This window comes from Sorex fumeus, unplaced genomic scaffold, assembly GCF_029834395.1.
Source record: "Sorex fumeus unplaced genomic scaffold, SorFum_2.1 ptg000043l, whole genome shotgun sequence".
Lineage (NCBI taxonomy): Eukaryota > Metazoa > Chordata > Mammalia > Eulipotyphla > Soricidae > Sorex > Sorex fumeus.
The window spans coordinates 12,999,374-13,021,688 of NW_026606100.1; the positions used below are offsets into that span (position 1 = coordinate 12,999,374).

General features: G+C 39.2%; 1 protein-coding gene across 1 annotated transcript in view; it reads right to left on the reverse strand.

Moving 5' to 3' along the window:
- Nucleotides 1-22,315, reverse strand: part of PCDH15 (protocadherin related 15) — a 743,595-nt gene that overhangs the window by 256,658 nt on the left and 464,622 nt on the right. The window contains exon 15 of the mRNA XM_056120664.1: nucleotides 18,871-19,003. Coding sequence (XP_055976639.1) covers nucleotides 18,871-19,003 — 133 coding nt within the window. The remainder of the gene's footprint in view (nucleotides 1-18,870; nucleotides 19,004-22,315) is intronic.

Here is a 22,315-nt window from a genome sequence, read left to right on the forward strand (position 1 = left end):
TGGCGCCCGCTCGAGCAAATCGATGACTAACGGGAAGTTAAGTGATTTAAGTGATTAGATCGATGTCACCAGCAAAGCAGAGGTGGCATAGTTGCTGATCATCTATCTTCACTTGCATTCCTCTCCATTCCAGTCATCGCACGATGTTCTCGAGGGTGGCACTGAAGATCTTCAGTGAAATGGTATCACCATGCAGAACCCCTCTCTTGATATAGATGATCACTTCCTTGTAGAATGGTGATATCCTGGTAGTGAATCTGTAATACAGCTCATGGAGGATCCTGATGTATTGAGTTTGAATGCCCTGTTTGGCTAGGGCTTCAATGACCACTTCAGTCTCAACAGAATCAATGGCCTTCTTTAAATCAATGAACGTTAGACAGAGTGGCATCTTGAACTCCTGAGAAACCTCGGTGAGCTTGGTTATTGTGTGGATATGGTCGATGGTGCTGAATCTTTTGCGGAACCTGGCTTGCTCGCATGATTGTCCTTAATCTAGTGTTCTGCCAATCCTATTCAGGATGACTTGAATGAACAGCTTATAGTGACAGACAACAGGTAGTTTGGGCGATAGTTGCCAATGTCGTGGACATCTCTTTTCTTGTACAGTAGTACAGTCCTGCTCATTTTCCATTGGGATGGAACCTTGCATCAGACAGGTAGCATGTGAAGAACTGAGCTAGTATTAAATATGATACTGAATATTTTTGTATTTTCAGATATCTAAAAGATGGTTTCATTGCTACTTAAATTACCTCTATTGGGAAAGGGTGTTGCCCCATTCGCCCTCTCCTCTCTGGAAAGAAAGATGGCGGCCACATGGGAGCCTTGTGGACAGCAGGTATGAGCCGGGGGAGTGGGGGCGACTAAAACCTCATGGGAAGGGGGGCGTTCCGGTCCGTCCTTCACGCCCTACCGAGTTCACCAGTTGCCCCCCACGAGCGGCTCTCCAGCACGGCCACAGCCCCAGAAGCACAAGGGCTTAATGCAGAACCCAGCAGCTTGGAGCAGAAAAGTGAAAGGACTATGCGTTAATCCAGGCAATCATTTCTGCCCAGAGGGGAAAGGGTGTGGTGTTGCTCCCTTCCGCCCTCCTCCCTCTGGAAAGAAAGATGGCGGCCACATGGGAGCCTTGTGGACAGCAGGTATGAGCCGGGGGTGTGGGGGCGACTAAAACCTCATGGGAAGGGGGGCGTTCCGGTCCGTCCTTCACGCCCTACCGAGGTCACCGGTTGCCCCCCACGAGCGGCTCCCCAGCACAGCCACGGCCCCAGAAGCACAAGGACTTAATGCAGAACCCAGCAGCTTGGAGCAGAAAAGTGAACGGACTATGCATTGATCCAGGCCATCAAGTCTGCCGGAGGGGAAAGGGTGTTGCCCCATTCGCCCTCTCCTCTCTGGAAAGAAAGATGGCGGCCACATGGGAGCCTTGTGGACAGCAGGTATGAGCCAGGAGTGTGGGGGCGACTAAAACCTCATGGGAAGGGGGGCGTTCCGGTCCGTCCTTCACGCCCTACCGAGGTCACCGGTTGCCCCCCACGAGCGGCTCCCCAGCACAGCCACGGCCCCAGAAGCATAAGGACTTAATGCAGAACCCAGCAGCTTGGAGCAGAAAAGTGAACGGACTATGCATTGATCCAGGCCATCAAGTCTGCCGGAGGGAAAAGGGTGTTGCCCCATTCGCCCTCTCCTCTCTGGAAAGAAAGATGGCGGCCACATGGGAACCTTGTGGACAGCAGGTATGAGCCGGGAGTGTGGGGGCGACTAAAACTTCATGGGAAGGGGGGCGTTTCGCTCCGCCCTTCACGCCCTACCGAGGCCACCGGTTGCCCCCCGCGAGCGGCTCTCCAGCAAGGCCACGACTCCAGAACACAGAAACCAATTTCTTAACTATCTGACTTTCAGTAGAAATACTTCCAGGGTCAATAGGTAAAATAGCAGAAATCCAAAACCAACATTTAATTCTTGAACCCAGCTGTAGAAAGCAAATCACTTCACAATGCTTTTTCAGCATGTCTGATTTGGGGGGGGGGGTAAACTCTAAATAATAGTGGTGAATCTTTTATTGAAACAATGAATCTAATCAAAGCAGATAGAGTGTTAACTAGAATTCATCTGCCTCACAGGGACGGGGAGGGGTGGGGGGTGGGGTTTTATTGGGGTTCTTCATGGTAAAAAATAAGTATTGGTAAAGGGAAATGTGTTTGATATTTGCATGACTGAGACATAAACCTGAAAGCTTTGTAACCTTTCCCACAGTGATTCAATAAATAAATTAAAAAAAATTACCTCTATTACAAAATCTCATTAAAAACAGAGACATTGTATTCTACTTTATTATCCTAATAACCATATTCCACGTTGCTAACTATTCTGCAGTTTACCATCACTAAGTTTTTGATTGGCTAATTCTAAATTATCTCTTTAATACTTTCATATCTTATATTCAAAAGCCTGAAAATATATACTTTGAAAAGGCAAATAATTATCTGATCAGCTAAATTTCTGTGAAAATGAATCCTCTTGAAGATTTTTCATGTTAGAATTTTATTTATTTATTTATTTATTTATTCTTTGCTTTTTAGGTCACACCTGGCGATACACAGGGATTACTCCTGACTTTGCACTCAGGTATTACCCCTGGCGGTGCTCAGTGGACCTTATGGGATGCTGGGAATCAAACCCGGGTTGGCCACGTGTAAGGCAAACATCCTACCTACTGTGCCAGTGCTCCAGCCCCAGAATTTATCTTTTAATTAGTTCTACCAGCCTCAGACTTAGTTTGACAAAAAGCTATTACAAAAACCTAGACATATTGGAATAACTAAGAGTAAAATAAAAGCAGAGTTAGTGATGAGAAATGGTTAAATTTTGGAAATACTTTGAAAATATCAGATTTCTTTAAAAGAAAATGAGTGTGTACTGGAAAGTTCTAAAATTATTTGGAAGGTTTGGGCCTGAAATGTTTGACAAATGGGGTTTCTATTTACTAGAGAATGTGTGGGAGTACTTGTCTTCCTTTGATTTCAGGAAAATAAGTACCAGATGCTAACTATGGGATTTATCAATTTTCAGAGGCTATGACAACACTATGATATGTTCTCAAATCCCTAGGTAAGAAACATATAAATAATTTCCTTGCACTGAAAATATCACCTACTTAGAGGCTTTGGTTATTTGTTTTATTCAATAAAATGTCTCATCCGAAGAGTGCTACATTGCTTCTTGAGTTTTTGAGATTTCAGAGTGTCCAACCTAACTCTTCATGGTAATTCTTTCCAAACTTAATTTCTTTCCAAACTTAATTTTCTTTCCAAACTTAATTTCACTTTGTTTTATTCCTTAGCATTAAATATATTCTCAAAACTGTTCCCAATAAAAATCTACGGCTGAAGTTTTACGTTCAAGATTAGCTTTCATGGACATTAGATCTAAGACAGATGGATAATATCCAAGACGGGATGCATCCACCTAGAGTTTTAGGACAGAGACCTAACCTAGAGATATAAATTAGTTGTTATGAGTTTACACAAACTTAAACCCTTTAGATATACTTAATCATTCTTAGAACTAGAATAAAACTAGAATGAAACATCTAACATAAAAAAGTTAGAAGGTGGAGTCTGGGGTTATTTCAGGATTAAAGAATCTAGAACGTTGGATGTTGGAACATTGCATGATGGAAACCCAATCAAGAATAACCCTGTTACTGTCTATCTCACTATGGTTCAATTTAAAAAATGTCTATAAAGTCAGCTAAAACCACTGAAACAGTAGCCAAAGAGAAAGGGCAAAATCCCAAGAGATTGTAGTATATTGGTGACCAATGTTTCTAAAAATTCTTTGAATATCTATTTTTAGAGCATTGCAAAGCCATTCATGATTAGATTTCAGTATTCCAATACCCATTCCTCCACCAGTGTACATTTCCAAGTACCAGTGTCTTCAGTTTCTGTCCCATCACCCCCCACTCCCCATCCCCCGCCTGCCTCTTTGGCAGACTTTTTATTTCTTCTCTCTCTCTCGCTCTTGCTCTCACTCTCTCTCTCCTTTTGTGCATTTTGGTTTGCAATATTGATACTGAAAGTTCATCAATAGTGTTTCAAGTGGAAAAAATTTTCAATTCTATCACATTTTTCTGATGGAAAAACTAAGAAGGAATCCATTTGATTATGAAATGGGCATTAGAATCAAGAAGAGTGATATGGATGAATTAATGTGACTGAACTAATCTGATTTACAACGGGACCAAGGAAAACTGGAGACTTTCTCCAAGCTGATAAGAGTACAAACCTGAGCAGATTCCAGGGTGCCAATGCTTTCATAGAGAAGTACTAATTGAAAGCTTCGTTGAAACGTAGTTTTTGTTTATAAAATTAAAGAAAGATGACCATATTGTAGCAGACTTTTCCTGCTAATAAACACAACAAGGAAGGATAAGAAATGCTTACTACCGATGCAAGAAAGAAAAGCAATGCTTCTGTGACAATGTGCTTGAATATCCCAGAGTGTATGGATCACTCCGTGTTGCCAGAGTTTAGCGACCTTTCATTATTCAATGGGTTTTGCAAACAATGTAGCCATGGCTGCTAACCAAAGTACCACCCATGGGGCAGTGTCATTTTGTAACATAACAATTATAGATCATGATTACATAGGAAATTTAAAGTGAATTTCTCTAGTCTAGACAACTTTTAAGTGAATCTGCAAAATTATTTTATGTCTGTTTAATCCATTAAACATGGGCTTGCATTATTTTTTAATATTTTTTCAGCAATTCCTTTAAATGTATTCCTCATTACAGAGGCTTTGAGAAGAATTGATACATTACTCACAGGAAGGGAGCAATCTAGACAGAAAAAGTTTTCACTTTTAATGGCAGTAAAAACAACATATTAACACAGGCACAACTGTTAGAAATGGTGATGGGCTGCTATAAGGTCAAACTTCGATGGAGATATGGATCAGGAGACCTGCCAAATAAGACTATTCTCCTTGAAGTGCGTTCTTGCTTTGAGGCTGAAAATAAACTGCAAACCATTGTCTTTGTTCCAATATGTATTAGCTCAGTTTTATTCACAGTGATACCAGCAAAGAGTATTGACAGGGGAGAGGCGATAGGCAGGGAGAGTTTCGGAAATAGCAAGAAGAAAAGGAATTGTAAGTGTATGGGGGTGGGTCTACCTATGGTGCCTGATAGCTTGAGTGACCCAGGCCTTAACCAGGTATTGAATCAGTTGGCGGGGAGGTGGGCAGAAGATCATCATTAACATTCTATTGCTCTTTTATCAGCCCACCAATCTGAAAATGCTCACTCCCTGTACTCCCTGCACCATTTAACGAAAAGTCATATTGAAAGGGAGGGTTTTCCCTACATCTGGAGCCCTGTTTAAGGACTCCCATAACCCAGGAGCTTCCCTACCATCCTTTCCCTTCGGTTCTTTGTTCTTAAATAAAATCTAATCGTTCATCAATTCCTCCATTCACTTTTGACAGTTTGAGACTAAATGCCCAAGTACCCACATCAGCTATAATGGTCTTACTTCATTTTGTGTCCTTAATTATTTTTAAAAATATGGGGGATAGGTAGAGAGATATTGTTTATGAGGATTATAGATGCATGCCTATATATCTATATAGGAGTCTCCTGCCCCCGTGCCTGGCTGTCCTCGCCAGGGCCCCTTGAAGGCGAGCGGGTTGAGTTTTCCTCCCCACCCCGACCAGGGCTCCTGCAGCTGAAGACCTCCAGAACCAGCCACCACCGTGCTGAGACCACTCTCCGCACACATGAAGGTACCGGCAGAGGAACAAAGGCACGCGGGTCCCGGGGATGAGATCTCCAGGCCTACTCGAATAGGGGCTTAGCATCCTCCACCCAGATCCTCCAAATTCCAGTAGGAGGGGGTCACACCCACCAACTGGCCCCCTGGCACCGTATAATCCTATCAACGGCCAAGACTCAGAGTCTATAAAACCCAGCTCCTGGAAGACATCTTATTATCTCATTCTTGGTTTGGACAACCTGGTAGGCTACCGAATGTAACCTGCCCACATGGCAGAGTCTGGCAAACTCCCCGTGGCGTACCCAATATGCCAAATACCAGTAACAATGATAGGTCTCATTCTCCTAACTCTGAAAGAGCCTTGAATATGGCACTTTTTTAAATATCTCAGGGCTAGGACGAAGGAGACGTTACTGGGGCCTGCTCGAGGCAATCGACGAATAACAGGATGGTTGTGATGGTGATTGTGATAGAAGCATGTTACAAAGAAGGTTTTTTTTTAAGAAACACCCTCTTAGTATCCTCTTTAAAGTTATCTATCAATCATCCATTCTTCATGCAAGATGCAGTTGGGGGAAGGGGTGTAGATTAGGGGAAATTATGTCTGGAGCAAAAACTAGGTCAAAAGCATAAAAACCTTTGACACAAAAGATGCTTCTCAGGAGCCTGAAAAACCACTGAAATGCAGAATTCACAGTCAGGTGCAAGGATGACTTCCAGTTGGCTGAAATCATGGGAGGAGAGATCTACCTCTAAAAAAGGACCTGGAAGAGTATTAAGTGAAGACCATTAAGTGCTCCACCCTTGGCAACCACCCTCACAAAGGCCTGGGGGGTAGGGTAGGTGAGGGGGAACAGTTCTGGGAAACTATATAACTTGGCATGCACTTTCCCACATCTCTTCTTAAGACATGCACTTTCATAGCTCAGGGCCTGCTTACCCAACCTCCTCTTGAGATGTGTAAACTCTTAGTCTTGCCTGCGTCTTTGGCCTGAATCTGCCAGCCAAGTGCACTTTACTTTAGCCACATCTGTGCTTGGCATATGTACTCTGTTTTTATCCACTTTGAAAGAGCCTGTGTTCTTGCATAAACAGCTGTCTATAACCACTACTACTCTGTCCCTCCCTTTATTTCCTCAATAAACCTGTTTAACTTCACTATTCACCCCCTACTGTTTTTCTTTTTTTTTTGTGAGGGATGGATACAGAGCTGAAAAATCTGGGTTAGGACTGATTTTTTTAAAACTGGAAAGAACAACTTCTCACTTCAGCCTGTCCATGGTTCCTCCCAAAATCAGGTGGCGGGGATCATTTTCCGCGCCATGCGGAACAAGTGAACTTCAGGCGAGCTTGACAGCTGCCCAGTGCAGCTGGTGATACGTGAGGTCTGGATGGGGCAGGGACTCATCACAGACTCTCATCAGTCCTAAAGTTCACAGGCGTTTCCCTCGGTGACGTAGGTGGGCAGAGAAGCAAGTGGTCAATTTCCCTGTGAAGGCTGCCATGTCTCTGCTCCCATTTCACATGAGCCGCCCATGGAATCCGCCTCCTTTACTGGCGGCACTGCATTTCTGACAGCAACACTTCGTAACAGAAATACACCTTTAGGTGTCTTTCCAGTTTTTTATATATGCTCACTATGAAATTATTACTTGATCAATGTTAGTAGTGAAAGAGTCATCTAAAATCTTGCAAAGGAAAGACAAAAAACTGTATTTCCACCATACGAATAGAAAATGAAGATGGATATGAGTGATACTTTCAGCCCTCACATTTACCAAACTATGAGGATTACAACTAAATAGAATGAATCACCTATTATGTAATTGAATGGAAAATAATCACATTTCAGCATAATCTACAATGTCAACCTATGCAGTAACACATTAAAAAAAGCAAAATGCTCACAATAAAGCATCTTTGGAGACAGAAAAATAAATATTCAAATGACATTTCCAAAGAGATTTTTTACAATATAAATGACTGAGAAGTCTATAATACAGGGCATATGATTTATGCATTGTACTTGTGCCTGCTGCAAAACACTGGTGAATTATAAATTCCTGTATCATCTTTGGAGGAAAAATAGAGTCTATTTTTCACAAAATGTTCATTCAAAAAGTTCTATAGCATTTCAAAGACAAAAGAAAAACAAATTAGCTTCTCTGACATTCCTATCAGTGTAGAGGGACTTGCTATGTGACAGTTTTCATTTTATTCAAACTGCTCTGGAAATGGATGAGTTCTTTTTGGGGTGGGAGAACAGCTGGGGGGGGGGAGGGGAAGGGGAAGTGGAGGTCATACCCCGAGGTGTTCAGGTTTTACTCCTGGGGTCACTTGAGCAGGGCTCAGTTAAGCATATGTGGTGTCAGGTAAAGAGACTGGGTTGGCCACATAGAGGCAGGCATCTCACTTTACACTCATGCACCTGTGCCAAACATAACATTATAGTAATTATAAAGTCCAAAGATAGTATGAAATGTACTCATCGCATACAAAATAAGGAAAAGGAATTAATAGGATTTTTTTAACTTGTATTTTTTGTACAAGCTATGATGTGATAGCTAGAGTCTTGATTTAGAAATTAAGGGAAAATATTTTGCATCAGAAACTTATTTTTGATTTTTGTTTGTATTTTTTATAATAACACTTATTTATGAACTTAAAGGGTCATCATCAAATGAAATTATGCATTATATGTGTTAAAATTAGTATTACTAAAAATTAAAGCAGGTAAAAGATGCTGACTCAATATGTATCACAAAGTTTTAGTGAAAAGTTAAAAATCCAATTCAATCCGTGATTAAGAAATATTATGGTAGTGATAAAAATAAAATTTGCATTGCTGATCTTGTTAGTCTTATTTATCAAATTCTGGTGGATGGCATACATAGAAGGGTCATCTATTTCTTATAGGACAGATATTTAGACCAGCTATGGTTTACTCTCCCTGTCATATTTACTCCATCAGCAAAACAACAAGACACCTAATAATAGATGCTACTCCCTCATTCCAAAAAGGAGTGAAAATGATGATCAGATCTGGAGCTGATTCATAGGAGGCATATGATGAGTAAAAAAAGATTTTAGTTACAAATTGCTGAGATATTGAGTTTGATTATGTGTTGTAGCTATCCCATTAGTTCAATAATATTCATTATTAGCTATGTGTTATTTTATGAGGCTTAGGAGGAGAGGTATAATTTTATGAAATTTATGTATTAAAATGAAGATTATATTAATGGTAGTAGCCTGCCTAAATAATCTATGGCAATGTGAAACACATTTGAGTTTAATTTGAAAGAGATAATGCACTTTCATGGATATGAGAAAACTAGGTCATTATATTTGAGTTTGATTTTACTCAATTTTTACCGTGATGAAATATATAAAAAATTAAAAGTGACAGAGATAACATTACTAGGGAGAACATATTTTAATAATTTAATACCTTGAAGAATTTACCTCCATATTTAGTGGTAAAAATTAACAAATAATTCTGTAGTAACAATACTGACATTTGCATTGACAATTCCTGTTTCATAAATATGGCTCTGATGGCCAAGTCAAACTAACAATATCACGTGACTGAACAGAAAATAATGCAAAGATGAATATGACTGACTCTTGGCATCTCACTGAGTTATCTGGCTCCAATATATCACATTTCCCAGTTTCAGTGATAGTTCAGAAAATTATAGATAGTTCTGAAACTATAGATAGTTTTCAGATAGTTCTGAAAACTAGTTCAGTTACACAAAACTAGGCATGAAAATAAGGTTTAACCAACTCAGAAAAGGAAAAAAGAGCCTATTTAGTGCTCACCCTACATAGGATAAGAAGTTTGAAAAGCAATGCTCTGGTAATATTTTTCTCTATTAAGCACAGTCAATACAGCACCAGGCAAAACACCTTTTATATACTGAGGAAAATCAGTCTCCCAAAAAATTTTGGAATGAAATGAAAGGAGTCTACTTAAAAGGGAGAGAGAGAGTAGAGAAACAAACATTGTTGTTTAAAACAACAACAACAACACAACACCACTTTGATCTCAGTCAAAACAGATTTTGAAGCTAGTCTGCTATCATCTTTGAAAAAAAAAAACAGATTTTCTCCACATATCCTGTCTTTCTAAATTGATCAGTGAGTTAGCAAGTGTGTAGTTTCATGTATGAAAAGATGAGCACTTAGCCAGAAGTACCTCTAATGCACTCTTTTATTAGACAACTTTCATAGAATAATTTGATGGATGCCTTTCAACTTTTAGGTCACTAGTTTAAATTCAAGTTCAGCTGTTCATGAGCAAAATTGGGTGGTCAGTCGCCTGTGAAAAACGCCTTGAAGGTGTCACCTTAAATTTTCCTTAATAGAGCCTGCCACTACAATTGGGATCATTTCTTTTGCCTCTACCAGAAGCTCAATGGATGAGTAAGAATTGCATTTCAAGTGAGTTCTAGCTTTTGCACTGGAGAAATATGAGATATAAAAATGTCCAATTACTTTTCATCTTTATCTGATGGGTGGGATTATTCTCCTCTTATATGATTCTGAGATCTTCATGGGAATTCCTGAAATGAACCTGAGCCATTTTATGCATAAATTTATATCTTAATAGATAGAAAGTTTACAATATAAAGGCACATTCTAAAAAATATTTTATCAGCCACAAGCACCTGCACAACTGGGCACCACCCCTCTCAAGAGGTCTGTGCCTACTTCTGTACACCCCTTCCCCACCCAGACCTGCACCCCTCAACCCTATAATGGTGGGATATAGCAAAAAAACTCAATGAAATGAATACCTCACCAAGAATACTTTATCCATAGAAACTCTCACTCAAATTCGATGGAACGATACAACATTTTATAGATAAAAAACAACTCAGGAACTTCATAGACACAAAACCAAACCTAAAAGAAGGATTAAAAGGGCTCCTGTAATTCAAGAAGGAAAATACAATTAAGCACAACAAACCCTTACAGAAATATGAACAAAACCCCATGACAATAATCTCTCTCAATATAAATGGTGTAAATGCAACAATTAAGAGACTCAGAGTGGCAAAATGGATCCAGAAACTGAAACCAATATTCTGCTACCTACAAGAAACTCATGTAAACAATCAGAGCAAGCACAGACTAAAAGTTAAAGGATTGAAAACAATCCTGCAAGCAAAAAACTCCCTGATAAAAAGCTGGGGTGGCCATACTACTATACAACAACATAGATTTCAACATAGATTTCAGGTTGAAAGTTATTAGAAGGGACAGCTAGGGCCATTGTCTATTTATCAAGCTATATGTACAACAGGAAGAAATCACACTCTTTAATGTATATGCACCCAGTGAGGGACCAGTAAATGCTTAAAACAACTGCTAACATATTTTAAGGAGGACATTACCAACAATACATAGTAGTCGTGATTTCAACAGCACCGCACCTCTGGATAGATCAACAAGAAGAAAACTCAGCAAGGAAATACTGACTTTGAAGGAAGATATAGAAGAGAGATGGCTAGGAGAACTATACAGAGATTTATACCACACAAGGAAAGGATACACATATTTTTCCAGTGTACACGAAACATTTTCTAAAATAGAGCACTTGCTTGGTCAAAAATCATAGTTCAGTAGAATCAGGAAGATAGAAATTGCATCAACTATCTTTTCAGACCACTATGTGCTGAAGATAGAAGCAAATCACACAGACGTGGAGAACCAAATCAAACACCTGGAATTAAACAACAAAATGTTTAACCATGAGTGAGTCAGAAAGGAAGTCAAGGAATGAATCAAAATATATCTGGAAACAAATGAGAATGGAGACACGAGCTACCAGAACCTATATGACACAGCTAAAGCCGTGTTAAGAGGAAAATTCATAGCTTTGCAAGCATTTCTCAGGAAGGAAGAAAGAGCCCATATATACAACTTGACTTCACAGCTCAAGATCTTAGAAAAAGCCTAAAAAAGAAATAATAAAATTTAGAGCAAAATTAATAACATGGAAACCCAAAAAACAATCCAAAATGTCAATGAAACCAAGAGCTGTTTCTTTAAGAAAATAAACAAAATTGATAAACCATTAGCAAGACTCACAAAGAAAAAAGGAAGAGAAAACCCTAATATATGAAATCATAAATAAAAAAGGGGACATCACAACAGAAACCAATGAAATTCAAAAGATCATCAGAGACTACTTTGAGAGTCTGTATGCCATGAAACAAGAGAACCTAGAAGAAATGGATAAATTCCTGGTTTCCTATAATCTCCCAAGACTGAACCAAGAAGACTTGGAATACCTGAATAGACCCATTGATATCAAGGAAATTGAAACCGTAATCAAAATCTTGCCAAAAACAAAAGACCATGTTAATTTGACCATGTTAATTCTTCCTATTCACGATAAAATTCACTAGTGAATTCAGTAGTTCACTAGTGAATTCTTTCAAACATTTGAAGAAAACCTGTTGCCAGTTCTCCTCAAGCTTTTCCAGGAAATTGAAAAAACAGGAACTCTCCCAAACAGTTTATATGAGGCACATATATCCCTAATACGAAAAGAAAACAATTACACTACTAACAAAGAAAATTACAGACCAATATCTCTGATGAACACAAATTCAAAGATCCTCAATTAAATATTAGCAAAGGCTGGAGCGATAGCACAGCGGGTAGGGCGTTCGCCTTACAAGCGGCCAACATGGCCGACCCGAGTTCGATTCCTCCGCCCCTCTCGGAGAGCCCGGCAAGCTACCGAGAGTATTCGATATGCCAGACACAGTAACAACCAAGTCTCCAATGGAGACGTTACTGGGCCCGCTCGAGCAAATCGACGATCAACGGGAGGGCCTTTACCTTTACCTTTACCTAGAATTCAACAACGAATCAAAAGGATCATAGACCACGACTAAGTAGGATTCATCCTGGGACTCAAGGATGGTTTAACATCCGGAAATCAATCAACATAATCCATCATATCAACAAAAGTAAAGATAAAAACCACACGATCATATCAATAGACGCAGAGAAAGCTTTTGACAAGATCAAGCACCCGTTTATGATGAAAACTCTCACCAAAATGGTCTTAGAAGAAACTTTCCTCAGTATAGTCAAAGCCATCTATGACAATCTTATGGCAAGAATTATCCTCAATGGGGAAAACTAAGGGCCTTTCCTCTAAGATAAGGGACAAGACAAGGATGCCCACTCTCACCACTTCTGTTCAATATAGTACTGGAAGTACTTGCAATAGCAGTTAAGCAAGAAAAAGATATTAAGTGAATCCAGATAGGAAAGGAAGCAATCAAGCTCTCACTATTCACAGATGATATAATACTATATCTAGAGAATCCTAAATTCTCTACCAAGAAACTCGTAAAACAATAGACTTGTACAGGAAAGTCGCAGGCTATAAAATCAATACCCAAAAATCCATGGCCATCCTATATGCAAATAATGAGACAGAGGAAAGAGACATGAAAAAAGCAATCCCATTCACATCCGTCCCCCAGAAAATCAAGTACCCAAGAATCAGCCTATCTAAGGAGGTAAAGGGACTCTGCAACAAAAACTACAAAACACTACTCTACGAAATAAAAGAGGACATGAGGAAATGGAAACATATCCCCTGCTCATGAATAGGAAGAATTAACATGGTCAAAATGGCAGTACTCCCCAAGGCACTATACAGATTCAATGCAATCCCTATAAGAATAACCATGAAATTCTTCAAAGAAATGATCAAGCATCCCTGAAATTCTTTTGGAACAACAAATACCCATGAATAGCTAAAGCAATTGTTGGGAAAAGACTATGGGAGGCATCAACCTCCCCAACATCAAACACTACTACAAAGTGGTAACAATTAAAACAGCATGGTACTGGAACAAAGGTAGAGCCACAGACCAATGGAACAGGGTGGAATATCCTACAAACACCCCAAATGTATGAACATCTAACCTTTGATAATGGAGCAAGAAATGTGAAGTGGAGCAAGGAAAGCATTTTTAACAAATGGTGCTGGCATAACTGGACAACCACATGCAAAAAATGGGCTTAGACCTCGACTTAACACCATGCACAAAAGTCAGATCAAAATGGATTAAAGATCTCAACATCACACCAGAGTCCATAATGTACATTGAAGACAAGGTCGACGAAACTCTCCATGATATTGAGGTTAATGGTATCTTCAAAGATGACATGACACTAACCAACCAAGTGGAGAGAGATAAACAAATGGGACTATATTAAACCAAGAAGCTTCTGCATCACAAAAGATACAGTGACCAAAATACAAAGACAATCTACAGAATGGGAAAGGATAGTCACGCAACACCCATCAGATAAGGGGTTGATATCAAGGATATACAACTTACTGATTGAACTCCACAAGAAGAAAACATCCAACCCCATCAAAAAATGGGGTGATGAAATAAAAAGAAACTTTGTCAAAGAATAAATCTGAATGGCTAAAAGGAACATGAGAAAATGCTCTACATCACTAATTATCAGGGAGTTTCAGGTCAAAACAACAATGAGATATCGTCTCACACCACAAATACTGGCCCACATCAAAAAAACAAAAGTAACCAGTGTTGGTGTGGATGTGGTGAGAAAGGGACCCTCCTTCACTGCTGGTGGGAATGCCGACTGGTTCAGCCCTTTTGGAAAACAGTATGGACAATTCTCAAAAAAATAGAAATTGAGCTCCCATTTGACCCAGCAATACCACTCCTGGAAATATATCCCAGAGAGGCAAAAAATATATAGTCAAAGTGACATATGCACTTCTATGTTCTTTACTGAATTGTTCAAAATAGCCAAAATTTGGAAAAAAAAACTCGAGTGCCTGAGAACAGATAAATGGTTAAAGAAACTTTGGTACATCTACACAATGGAATACTATGCAGTTGTTAGAAAAGATGAAGTCATGAAATTTGCATACAAGTGGTTCTACTTGGAAAGTATCATGCTACATGAAATGAGTCAGAAAGAAGGAGACAAACATAGAAAGACTGCATTCATCTGGGGAATACAATGTAACAGAATGGGAGACTAACACCCAAGAACACTTGAGATAAGTACCAGGAGATCTGCTCCACAACTTGGAGCCGGCAGCACATGCTGGGGGAACACACAGCTCAGATAGAGAAGGGAACACCAAATAAAGGGTGTTTGGAGGATTAACTCAGGATATGACGAGAACAGTGCAGTCTCCTGCCCCCGTGCCTGGCTGTTCCTCGCTGGGGCCTCTTGGAGGGGAGCGGGTTGAGCTTTCCTCCCTGCCCCAACCAGGGCTCCAGTAGCCAAAGACCTCCAGGACCAGCCACCACCATGCTGAGACCACTCTCCGCACACATGAAGGTACTGGCAGAGGGACAAAGCCATGCGGGTTCCGGGACCGAGATCTCCAAGCCAACTCGGATTGGAGTCGAGCATCCTCCACCCAGATCCTCCAAATTCCAGTAGGCGGGGGTCACACCCACCACCTGGCCCCCTGGCGCCGTGTAATGCCATCAGCGGCCAAGACTCGGAGACTATAAAATCCAGCTCCCGGAACCGCGTGGCCGCATTCGCGGCCGCGCGACATTTTATCAGGACATCTTTTTATGACATCTTATTATCTCATTCCTACTTTGGACAAACTTGCAGGCTATCGAATGTAGCCTGCCCACAGGGCAGAGTCTGGCAAACTCCCCATGGTGTACCAAATATGCCAAATACCAGTAACAATGATGGGTCTCATTCTCCTACAGAGCCTTGAATATAATCTCAGGGCTAAGATGAAAGAGACGTTACTGGGGCCTGTTCGAGGCAATTGACGAATAACAGGATGATGAAAAAATGAAATGAATGAGATACGTGCTCAAAGTAAACTATGGAGTGAAAATGATGGCCATTCAATACCACAACACCTTCAAGGAAACAGAGAGCAAAACGGAATGCCCTGCCACATTGGTGAGGTGGGGTGTGAGGGATGGGGTGTGGGGGTGGGAGGGCTACTGGGTTCATTGATGGTGGAGAATGGGCTGGTAACAGGGTGGGTATTCGATCATTGTATAACTGAAACCCAAGCATGAACGTTTGTAAATCTACAACTGTACCTCACAGTATTTCACAAATATAAATAAATAGATATTTTAATGAAAACATAAATGATTTATTAGCATGAATCTTGGTATCTAAAATGTATTTAGATACATAAATGCATATTACAATATTTAACTGATTTCATTAAATGCAACTGTTTATATTTGTTTTCCATATTTGCCATCTAGTGACTGGCTCTTCATTTTTCTTTGTAGAAAAAAACTAATTGTTTGTTGTATTTATTTATCGAATCACTGTGGGAAAAGTTAGAAAGCTTTCAAGATTAAGTCTTGGTCATACAATGATCAAACACCTTTCCCTTCACCAGTACTTATTTTTCACCACCAAGAAGCCCAATATACCCCCCTTCCAACCCTCCCAATGCCTGTGAGGCAGATGATTTCTACTTAACTCTCTTTCTACTTTGATCACATTCTTATTCGACAAAAGATGCACCATTATTGTTTAGAATTTCCCCCCAACAATCAGATCTACTGAAAAGGCATTGTGAAATTATTTGTTTTCGATTGCTGGTTATAAAAACCATATGATGTTGCACAGATTTCTGATATTTTACTAATTAAGTCTGGAGGAATTTTATCCAAGAGCCAGATAATTATGGGATTGGTTTTTGTTAGTCTGGCGTTAAGGCTGTGCTGGAGAGCCGCTCTTGTGGGGCAACTTGTGACCTCGGTAGGGTGTGAAGGATGAGCCAGTACCGCACCCCTTCCCATGAGACTGCAGTTGCCCCATCACCACTGGCTCATACCTGGCTTTCCAATAAGCTCTGAGGCAGCAGCTACCTTGCTGTCAGGGTGGGGGGGGGGGGGATGCGGAAGGGAAGACCACCCTTTCCCTTCTGGGGAGGTATGGCACTGTAGTTTAACACATAATCCATTCGTTTTTCTGCCACAAGCTGCCGGGTTCTGGATTAAGTGCTTTTGCCTCTGGAGCCATGGCCATGCCGGAGGGCCGCTTGTGGTGGCCAACTCCAAAAAATAAATTTTTTAATTTTTGGGCCACACCCATTAGTGCCCCAAGCTTCCTCTTCGCTCTGCCATCAGGAATCACTCCTGACAGGGATTGGGATAGGCATTTGAGGTGCTGGAAATCAAACCTGGTTCAGATTCATGCAAAGCAAGCACCTTGTTTTACTTTAACTCAGGTCTCTGATTTTTTAAATATTTTTAAGTATTCTGTCTACTGAAGTTTTTCAGTTTCCTGATAGCTAACATGCCTAATTTCATATAAGTATTTTGCATCTGTATTAACAGGGAGTGCCTAACAAAAACAGATTCCCTTTATTTAACTGGTAAAATGAACAAAATACATACTAGAGGTCTGAAGATGTAGTATAGGGATTAAGGTGTAGTGCCAGAGTGATTGTTCAGCAGGTAAGGTGCTTGCCTCCCACATAACTGACCTGGGTTTTATCCTCAGCACCCATATGGTCCCCCAAGCATCACCAAGAGTGATTCCTGAGTGTGGAATCAGGAGTAAACCCTTGAACATCACCAGGCAAAGCAAAAAGAAAACAAACAAAAAAGGATTAAAGTGTTTGCTTTGCATGTAGCTAACCCTGATTCAATCACTAGCATCTAATACCCTTGAGCACAGAACTGGAGTAAATCTTGAGCACAGCTGGGTGTAGATCCTCACTCCAACTCCCGACATCCTTCATTATATACTAGAACTGAAGTTCAGAGGAGAGGAGTATTTTTAATGCCAAACAAAATTTTTGGAAGCTGCAGGTATTAAGTGAGATAGGATGGAAAAGCCTTCCTTTTGAAATTATGAGAACTCAATTAACTTAATTCAAATTCCAATTAATTATGGGGAGGGGGTAATGCCAAATATCGCTCAAGGCTCACTCCTAACTTTGGGCTGAAGAATCACTCCTGGTGGTACTGGAGGCCCACATAGGCTGCTGGGATTTGAATCTTTAATGATTGTGTATTAAACAAGCACGGTATTTAATTTACTATCTATCTGACTCCTGGACCCAAATGAATTTCTATGAGATTCACTTTTGCGTCAAAAAATGTTTTTTTGTTGTTTGTTTTTCATTTTCAGTTAAAACACATTATGGAAACTTTACATTTATATATTCAGGATTTTAGTGAGAAGCAGTCATTATTCAAATAGAATTAGAGTAAGACTGAGGGTAAATGGTATGCTTTGTGTCATCTCATTTTAATGCTGAAGTTCTCAGGTGGTATTTTCCTGGATCTTCATAAGAAAATCTCTCCTAACATTTGACATCATATTCCTGTTAGGGGATGCCTAACAAAAACAAATTCTAATTTTCTCACATGTGAGCAAATCTATCATTACCACAGAACACCATAAAAAAGATGAAATATTTGCCCTGTAGAAATTCATAGATTAAAACAATATGTCATATTATAGTCCTAACATTTATTGTAGAAACTGACAAGTATTAGCGACACATGTAGTCCAATTTGAAGTTGTATAACCAGTTGAAGATGATATTTTCTCTGACCAAATATTCTGTACACAGCAATATATACAGTGGAAACCAAACTACCATTTCACAAGTAACATAGCTCATGCTTGAACTTGGAGTCATGCAAGAAAATATCAGCTAAACCCGCCACCTTAACTCTGTTTTCTCTCTATAATGCTGTAGTAAAAATCAATCCTTATTGGGACCAAAGAATGTAAGGTAGAAAACAATAGGCAGCTACAAACTTTCTAAGTGCAAAGTACAGAATATTCAAGTGCATGATTTCAATTTCTATATTAGCTTCTGTAATGAAAATAGCCAACTCCTGCTAGCTAACATTATTGAATAATGATAATTGAAAGAATAGCTGTAGAAATTCAACAAACATTTTACCCCTCCTTTCTTTTTCAGATGGCCTTATTAGTATCTAATTTGCAAGTTAAACTTATATGTATATGTATATGTATATACACACACACAGATATATAGACACAGACATATATATGCACACATTAAGAAACATACCTGTAGATTTAATAAGACAGCACCAATTCTCATGGCTTCACTAATCTCAAGGCTATACATCAGCTGCGGGAAGCGGGGAGGGCTTTGGTTATTTGGAGGAAGCACTTCAATGTACACAGTACAGATGGAATGCCTGCAGAGAAAGAAAGCAAACAAGATGGGTAAAATTGGTGCTAATTAAATCACATTTAATGACTGTGTTCTGTATTTAGTTGTTAAGTTTGCAGGAGAAAAAGTTTTCATTTTTACAGACAGCAACAAAATAATTCAGAAAGAAAGGTATTGAAAAATAAAAGTTTCCACTAAAATATTTTTATAAAATTATCTCAGTGGAAGAAATGCCTCAGGCAGTGATTTTTTCTTCTTTAGATTAACATTGTAAATGAAAAGGAAATAAATGTACGAACAAAGTTAATAAATTAACTTTCTTTGACTTCTGGCTTTATTTTTTAATGTCTCTCTCATAGAAAATAGCATTCTGAAAATATCCAGTAATACAAGTTTTCCTTGGGGTTCTATTCCTACTAATCCAACAGAGGTAATATTGAATGAAATATCATACACACACATACACATACACATAACACAATATGAGCTGCATTAGTTTAGACGCATATCAATAACAATGCAAAAGTACATCAAGAGTCAAAATAACAAAGTAATTATCGTGAAAAATATTTTTCAAAAATTAAATTTTTAAGTACTCTTTAAAGATATCAAACAGAGACTGAACAAGAATGAATGTGCTTGCTCTGCATGTGACCAAACCCAGGTCAATCTACGGTACTGAAAGGTCTGCTGAGCACTGCTAGGTGTGGCCCAAACCAAATTTCTTTTTGAGTAAGGAGTTATATATTCAGTTACAGATTATTTGAAGTTAGGGAGTCAGTGTAGGGGTTAAGGCAGCTTGCAAGTGACCAATACCAATCCAATCGTGGTACCACATGGTCACCTAAGCAGGAGTGACCTCTGAACAGAGTGAGAAGCCTCTGAGCATTGCTGAGTATAGTCCCCGCAATTCCTTCGACAAAGTGTATGTGAGTGTGTGTGTGTTTAATTAAACCTTACATGGATAGGGAACTTTCTTAACACTATAATGTGCCCTAATATTAGAGAAAAAATATTATCATGAAATAATGATTTTTAGTTTCTATAGACTATATTTTTCCATAACAAAAGCTGCAGGAGCAAGCTATATGTATGGGTTTATATAAAAACATCACTGTCACGGTCACGGTCCTCCCGTTGTTCATTGATTTGCTCGAGTGGGCCCAGTAACGTCTCCATCGTGAGACTTGTTGTTACTGTGTTTGGCATATTGAATACGTCACGGGGAGCTTGCCAGGCTCTGCCGTCCGGGCTAGATACTCTCCGTAGTTTGCCGGGCTCTCGGAGAGGGGTGGAGGAATGAACTCGGGTTGGCCATATTGGCTGCATGCAAGGCAAACGCCCTACCGTTGTGCTATTGCTCTAGCCCATATAAAAGCATAGGTTATTAAAATTTATTAATGAGAAATAGGTATATACAGTTAGTATTCTGTTGAAATATATTCTTCCTTTCATAAAAACACATGGCAATGCCTGCATTTCACACTTCAAATGATTTTCAAAATGATTTTTCACAAATTCATGCTTATTTATTCAATGCATATGAATATATAATTATTCACATAGGACTAGAATTTTCTTAAAGACACTCAATTCTTTTATTAAAGTTCTTTAAGTAAAAGACATGATTACTAAAAATGTTCAGGGAACATGATGTAATATATTCTTCACATATGAATATTAAAGAATATATAAATTTTTACTGTAAGCATATGTTTGTGTCAAACAAAGAGATTTTTAATGTTGAAATTGTATAGAACTTATTGCATAGATTTTAGGTATAAAGGCTTATAATTTAATGTTTGTATATATTACATATTTCTAAAATTACTAGTCCAGGAAATTTGGAAATTTCTTAAAAAATTAACATAGTCTTCCCTGTAGCAATCATGAATGCAAAAAATGCTCTCACTAAATAACAATTTTGGTGTGTGTATTTGTGAGTTCCCAAGCATTTCTCAGAAGTCTGAGGGCCCACTAGCGGTTCTCAACCAATTTGGCCTGTTGTTCTAAGCCAGGGCCTGGGGGATGCACTGAAGCTCTTGGGACCTTCAAACGCCAAGGAATACCCTGATGCCTTCAGTGGCATGGCTGGCAGTGTCTGGGGTTCCCACGGTTGCATGCAGAGAGGCTTGGAGGACCATATGGTGACAAGGATTAGACCTGGGTCAGACTAACTGCTATACTATCTCCTAGAACTGATTAAAATCTTTCGTTTCCTAGAACATACCCATATTCCAAATCCACGCCTGTTTTCCTTCCTTATTCGCATTTTCCTGCTCCGTGTATTCATAAGAACTTTTGTGTACTACTCTAAAACATTTCATACACTATTTTTGGAATTGATTCTTTTTCCACACATAAATTCATAATCTACACAAAACTTATTTTATGGACTTGACTTCCTAATTTTTTGCTCTTTGATTACTTTCTCGGTTTAGTGAATTTGTTTACGTTCATCTACAAACCTGCAGTATCATCCTCTAATAATGATGGAATCTGTTTACTTACCACAGAAAACATTTTAAAAGAAAAAATGAAGAGTACGCTAAATCCCAAAGAAAAACACAGTGCACAACTGGTTCAGTGTGACTGCCTTATCTCCCTTACTCTTATGCTTTCTACATTTCTTTCTATAATAATTCAAATATAGAATTGAAAACACTTCTCTGGATGGGTTATAGGAATAGAGTTTTAAGACAAAAGAAATTATACTTAGGTGTAGAAACCATAAAGACATTACAGAAACATGCAGAATAAAAATAGTAATAAACAAGAACTATAAAAATGTTGTAATGGAAGAGTATATTTAGAGAATGGCAGAATTGAGACTGGAAAGATAAATGAGCTCTATCTAGATCATTATTCTCATACTGATTCAAACTTTATTGTAAGTATGGAGTTATGTTGATAGAATGCAGATTAATCATAAGCCTACAACTGCCAATAAATAAATATGGCATATCATATTACTGTGTTCACTTTTGTTATTTCCTTTACTTTAGTATTATTTTTTGTCAAAGTCAACATCAACATATAATTATCTATCAATGCATATGCTGATTTACCTGTGCATTTATATAAATGCAATAAAGTTAAAAATTTGTCTTACTTTTCTCGGATAAACCTCATTGGCTACATACTGCCACTGACTGGAGCAATAGCACAGCGGTAGGGCATTTGCCTTGTACACAGCCAACATGGCCGACCCGAGTTCGATTCCTCCGCCCCTCTCAGAGAGCCCGGCAAGCTACCGGTCGGCAAGCTACCGAGAGTATCTCGCCCGCATGGCAGAGCCTGGCAAGCTCCCCGTGACGTATTTGATATGCCAAACACA